The sequence below is a fragment of the Egretta garzetta genome, unplaced genomic scaffold, assembly GCF_000687185.1.
Source record: "Egretta garzetta isolate BGI_Z169 unplaced genomic scaffold, ASM68718v1 scaffold34, whole genome shotgun sequence".
NCBI lineage: Eukaryota > Metazoa > Chordata > Aves > Pelecaniformes > Ardeidae > Egretta > Egretta garzetta.
The window spans coordinates 1887441-1893365 of record NW_009259586.1 but is presented as its reverse complement, the minus strand read 5'-3'; the positions used below and the strand labels follow the sequence as shown (position 1 = coordinate 1893365).

At 37.4% G+C, this 5925-nt stretch overlaps 1 protein-coding gene across 1 annotated transcript in view; it reads left to right on the top strand.

Annotated features, from left to right (window-relative positions):
* Nucleotides 1–102: 102 nt before the first annotated feature.
* LOC104125362 (ketosamine-3-kinase) overlaps nucleotides 103–5925 on the top strand; it is a 7155-nt gene continuing 1332 nt past the window's right edge. The window contains exons 1-6 of the mRNA XM_009637803.2: nucleotides 103–182; nucleotides 1921–2072; nucleotides 3516–3607; nucleotides 4103–4185; nucleotides 4578–4700; nucleotides 5442–5925. The exon at nucleotides 5442–5925 is cut by the window's right edge and continues 1332 nt beyond it. Of these exons, the coding sequence (XP_009636098.1) occupies nucleotides 1930–2072; nucleotides 3516–3607; nucleotides 4103–4185; nucleotides 4578–4700; nucleotides 5442–5780 (780 nt within the window). The 5' untranslated portion in view covers nucleotides 103–182; nucleotides 1921–1929 and the 3' untranslated portion in view covers nucleotides 5781–5925. The remainder of the gene's footprint in view (nucleotides 183–1920; nucleotides 2073–3515; nucleotides 3608–4102; nucleotides 4186–4577; nucleotides 4701–5441) is intronic.

Genomic DNA, 5925 nt, shown 5'->3' with positions numbered 1-5925 from the left:
GGGGGTAGCACTGGGGTGGGAAGCAGCATTTCTGTTGCGGTATCAGTGTTATTTGTCTAGGGCGTGCAGTGCAATGGTATGCTGTGGTCGGTTATGGCTGGCGTAACGGTCGTGTCGCTGTGGCTGTGTATGCTGTGAAAGTGTCTGGAGCAACCTAGAAGATATAAAATTATGTACTGAGGGTATGCATTTTTCTTTGTTGTAACAAAACCAGGCATTCCCTGCACCTAAGACAGAGTTTTTCCTCAATAAATTATATTTTTCCACAAATGTTGTTCAAGATTTTCTGCTTTGTCCTTTCAATACCTGGTACCAGCTACTGTAGAAGGTAGATATCTTCATTTCATAGAGATAGGTATAATGTGACACAGCTGTATGGCATCTTTATTGGCAAAAGCAGAGGTCAGGTGGAATTTACTTTAAAGGTACTCTGCACTTGTGTCTGTCGAATAGTTTCACTGGAAGAAAAAAGTCAGAACTTACATTTGCCTTAATAAGAAACAAATGTTTTTGAAAGCATGGATGCAAGTGTATCTATTCCAAATTTGTCTATGCTTTCTGATCATATCTGGGAGCTGGATGGATGCACTAAGGTGGTAACGTGGGAAAACACCAAAAGGTTATCCTGCTTTACATTAGACCGAAAATAGTTTGAATTGATAGCAATATAGCCCTTCCACTTAGGCCTTTGTTAATTGTGTATACAGTCCAGCTATCTACAAGATAGGACTTGGAAAAAAAAAAAAAAATCTGGATAGATCTATTCAGTAATCATTTCATTTGCTATGCTTTTGCCTGTGTGTGGATTCTGAGTGCTGATTAAAGCAAACTTTACCAAACTGTATTATAATGCTGTGCTGCGTGCGCAGCAGTGGATGTATATCAGCAGTTTCTTTAGAAAAACAAAGTTCTTTAGAAAACACTGTTGTTTTTACTCAATTAAAGGTAACAGCTGACTTTAACCTAGTGTGGTGCTTTAGACAGAGATACAGTATTTACTGATTTCCTCTGAACAAAGCTGTCTCATGGCTCAGTAATTCAGCAGGCTTTGGGATTTTTACTCAGCATCTGTTCCAAATTGTCCTTTGACTGGGTTTCATGTATCAGTACTAAAGGGCTAGTATTCAGTTTTATTAATTATATTTCCTTGCTTTTGGTTTTAGCAGGTCCCATGGATTTCCCATGTACCCTTTTACTGCAACCTCTGCCTAACTCTTCCAGAACAGCATTTATTCATGTAACTAGTGTCACTGATGTCAGTGGAGTGACTCAAGAGAACAGATTTTACTTGGTGTGGATAATAGGTCCTAAATTCAGAATGTCTTCAAAGCAAATGCAGTTGGTAGTGCCTTGGGTTCTAAAGGCTCCTGTGTGCAAGTGCAGTAAGGGTCATTTGGCTTCTATCATTGATTTTTTTTTTTTTCCACCCCATGAAGCAAAAGAAATAGGTCAGGGAAAATCATTCTGTGCCTGCAAATTAGACTGTTCTGAAGATCAGCTATATTACTAAAGCAGTCTTATGTCAGGGAAGTCACAAAGACCATGAATGGCAGCACCATTCTTCTAGTCTCTCAACTGATGATGTAGATGGCCCATAGCTTTCTAGACATTTGCTGCATAATCTATTAATAAAACATTGTTTACATTTTAGTTTGCACTCCTTCAATTGTAAAGTCTTTTCAAGTTATTTTTACGATTACAGAGAATGCTAGAACCTAAGTCACTTCCACAGAGTTGGTTATGAAGTGAAATTTCTGTAAAATTACTGTCAAGTCTGGTGGTGTGGATCTATCTGTATCTTGTATGTGCAGTAACCACTTGCTCTAAGCTTTTTATTTAACGTTGATTGGTTTTGTGAAAGAGCTGTTTACCTGTGACTGGTGTTCATAGAGGCTAAAGCTTTCCTTTAATATTTGGCAGGCCAGAAGAATGTTTGAGGGAGAAATGGCAAGTTTGGAAGCCATCTTGAGAACACAGACAATAAAAGTGCCTAAACCCATCAAAGTTATAGACCTGCCTGCGGGTGGTAGTCTGTTTGTGATGGAACATTTGGAAATGAGAGGCTTAAACAGGTAAAACACAGTATTACCTCTGCATTCTTCAACCAGAAATTTTGACTGTTATAACAATTAAGTCACTTGTTTTCAGAGGGGAAACTTGCTTTAATTTTTTTTTAAAGCAAGTCAAGATACATTTGGGAAGTTATACAGCAGAGAACTGTATAAAATACTTCCTAATGTTTCACCTAGCAAAACTAGTCGTACATCAAGAAGTGAGTGTGGGTCTTGTTTAGTTTGGGGTTTGTTTGGGTTTTTTGTTTGGTTCGTTTATTTTTTAGGTAATTAGTGATTTTTACAGTAAGATTCCTTTTTGCAGTAAGGAAAATGACCTACCTGATCATCTGGTTTGTGTGCTTGCCTTTGGTATAAGAACCAGTGTTTAATATTGCTTGTCATGAGTGTGCAGAGGCAGTTCTCCAAATGAATGAATCCTGATTTCAGTATTTTCACAACTCTCACCTTGATTTTGATAGTTTCAAACTTTTCTGTGGCAAACACTTGAGTAAATTAAAATATAATGAGTATTTCTGTCTGGTTCCATTAGGGAGGTGGGCATGACCAATTTCTGATCCCACTCTCAGAACTTCTGCAGCCATTTAAAGTCTTATCCCTCATCTTCCTCATCCGCAGAGTTTCTAATTCATGAAGAGCCCTCAGTGAGCTCCAAGAGAAAGCAGAAATCCTGTTATGTTTGGGCTGATGGAGATTAAAAGTGTGCAAATGCAACCTTTAGCATATGAATTTCAGGGAATAGCTACAATTTGTATTAACAGGAACAAAATAAAGAAATAACTTTGCCTTAAGTAACAGTGCCTTGAGAACAGGGAAAGATGTAAGAGGTCAAAGCCAGGAAAAGAAACATACTTTTGTAAACATGGGAGGCAACTGGCTGTAAGAGTTGTTTGTAATTACTGCAAGACTTTTCTGAGCTGTGTAGAGCATAAACTTCTATTAAAAATAGATAAATAAATAAGGCCCACCTGACTCTTCCACTTTCTGGGCCTTTTAGAGAGGGTAAGACAGAGACAGAGATGTAAAGAAGAGGCTGAATCTTGTTTGGCTCTCTTTCCCAAAGACAATTTGCTAAAAAAAGAAAATAAAAGGCATAACATGTTGTGCATGCTTTTCTCACAGAAGCCTTACTGAAAGTTCATATAGAAGTGATATCACACAAAAAATTAGAATTGATAACTTTTCATCATTACTAAATTTATGATGGCTCCTCCCTTTAAATAGTGTTGTCAGAAACAACCATGTAACCATTTTGTTCTATGTTAATACATAATTTTTATAGGACAAGGAGGTGTTTATGACCAGAATATTTTGAAAATGTACTTTGTTAGAGATGCAGAACTTCTTTTACTTGCTTGATAAATCTTTTCAAGTCATTATTGGAATATCAGGAACTGGATTAATTAATGTGTCAGCGTTGCTAAGAATAGTTTTGTTTCTTAGGCATTCAGCAAAGCTTGGAACACAACTGGCTGATCTCCACCTTCATAACCAGCAACTTGGAGAGAAGCTGAAGAAAGAAGAGAGCACAGTCGGTACAGTACACAGCTGTTTGCAAATTTAACCTAGTTAATAATAAACTACAAAATAGATAAAATAGCTTTTGTTATTTCAGGATAAGTTCATCATCTTCCACTAAAGATATGAAAATCGGTTTGGATAAAGCACCCAGGCAGGGGGTCTTCTTTTTGCTTTTGTTTGCTCTATTTGGATCTCTTTAAGCAAAACATTTATTCAGTCTGGGACCCTTAGGATCCCAAACCACAGTTTCTGCAAGGACATGGTATCAGAGGAGATATGCTACCTCAAAATAAGATTATGAAGATTATAATATAGCTGCTTTACATCAAACTTTAAACTTAAAAACCAACAGCAACAACCATTTTAACAAAAAAAGAGTATTAAGGTGCAATTTTTTTTATTCTCAGTAGAAGCAGCATTGTACCCTTGCGTAGTTTTTAAGGTCCATTTGCATTGTAGATACTTAGAATCTTGTCATTAGTATTGGATTTTTGTCTTTGGTTTGAAAGGTAAAGGTCAAGGGCAAATGGAAGTCCAGTTTGTGGATCAATTTGGCTTTCATACAGTTACCTGCTGTGGCTATCTTCCACAGGTAGGTTGTACTTCATCAGACTGATAGAATTTTAAGTTTATCTTATTTTCCCTTCAGTGACACAAAGGGCCAAAATTATCATAATGGAAGTTCATTTATTTCTGTGGTGTCGTAAAAAGAAAAAAACATTGTTCAGCCTAGTGCTTTGACAGCACTTACAGCTGCATTGGACATTCAATAGCTCTTCAATTGCTTGGTTTTTGTCACTTAGAGAAAACTATTTATTCCCCTAATTTAATGTTTTAAGATAACAGTCTATTAAATGGTAGCACTTACTGTCCTGGATGGTATCAGCACAAAGGCTGTATAATCCTCCAAAGCCTTATTTGAAAAAGAAGAAAATCTGTCTTTTGTGTGGTGTAGAACTAATATCTGCAATCCTGTTCCTTCAGGTGAATGACTGGCAGAATGACTGGGTGACTTTCTTTGCCAAGCAAAGGATCCAGCCCCAGATGGACATGATTGAAAAGAATTCTGGAGACAGGGAAGCAAGAGAACTTTGGGCACAACTTCAGGTAGGAGAAACTCTCACATTATAGTGATAGCTAGGTATCAGTTGTTTAGATTTTCTTTTCATAAAAGAAAAGTTCCTGTTTGTTGGTATGCTCCAGGTTCTTTTGGTAAGAGGCTCCAGCTTTTAGAGATTAAAGTGCCCTTTATTCTAAGGTATAATGGCTTTTGCCCTATCACACTATGCTAATATTCCAAAGTGAATGTGTGCCAAATAGCACTTTGCCTTACTGTTTGGGAAATACTAGATCAAGTTCATATTTCTCATTCCCTGTAACATGTTCATGATGAGAAATCTATATAAAGAGTACTGTTCTGCACAACATATATTCACCTAAGGTTTGCATCTGATTAAGTGACTGCAGTATTTGCTATTTGGGTACTATGTAGAAATCCCTTCAAGGTTGATGAGAGATTCCTGAGCCTTCTAATGATGAAGTGGTTGGTTGTGGTTGTTATTATTAAAGCTGGTCAATATTGTAGCACCGAATGCAGTTTTAATTTATTTTCTTAGTGCTCAAAAACATTTGGATGACTATTGTTCAGCTTCTGGCTTTTATGAAAAATAGAAATCCTCTCAATTTTCTCAGCATGTCTGTTTACTAGGCCCTATGCTGTTTCAAGTTATAGGGTCTTTAAGGGACTTTGAAGAAGTTTCAATTCACGCTCTGCATGTATGCAGATAAAACTAATCATTCACCTTAAAATGTAGTACTTACACTTCTTGCTTTTTTTTCCCCCTGCAGCTGAAGATACCCAGTTTGTTCTGTGATGTAGAAATTGTACCTGCTCTCCTGCATGGAGATCTCTGGGGAGGAAATGTAGCTGAGGATGATTCTGGTCCAATTATCTTCGATCCGGCTTCTTTCTACGGCCATTCAGAGTATGAGCTTGCAATAGCTGGGATGTTTGGTGGCTTCAGCAGTTCTTTTTACTCTGCTTATCACAGTAAAATTCCCAAAGCTGCAGGGTTTGAGAAACGCCTAAAGCTTTATCAGCTTTTTCACTACATGAACCATTGGAATCATTTTGGCACAGGGTACAGAGGGTCTTCTCTAAACATTATGAGAAACCTTATAAAGTGACTTTCTGGTTAAACAGAATACTTCCTATGTTGCTTGGAAAACCCCATACTTTGTGGTGCAACTACTGGAGTAGTAATGTTAAAAAAAGCTGCTAGACCCCTGACCTTGTTGCACAGCTAAAGACCTAGAATTAGTGAGTCCTGCT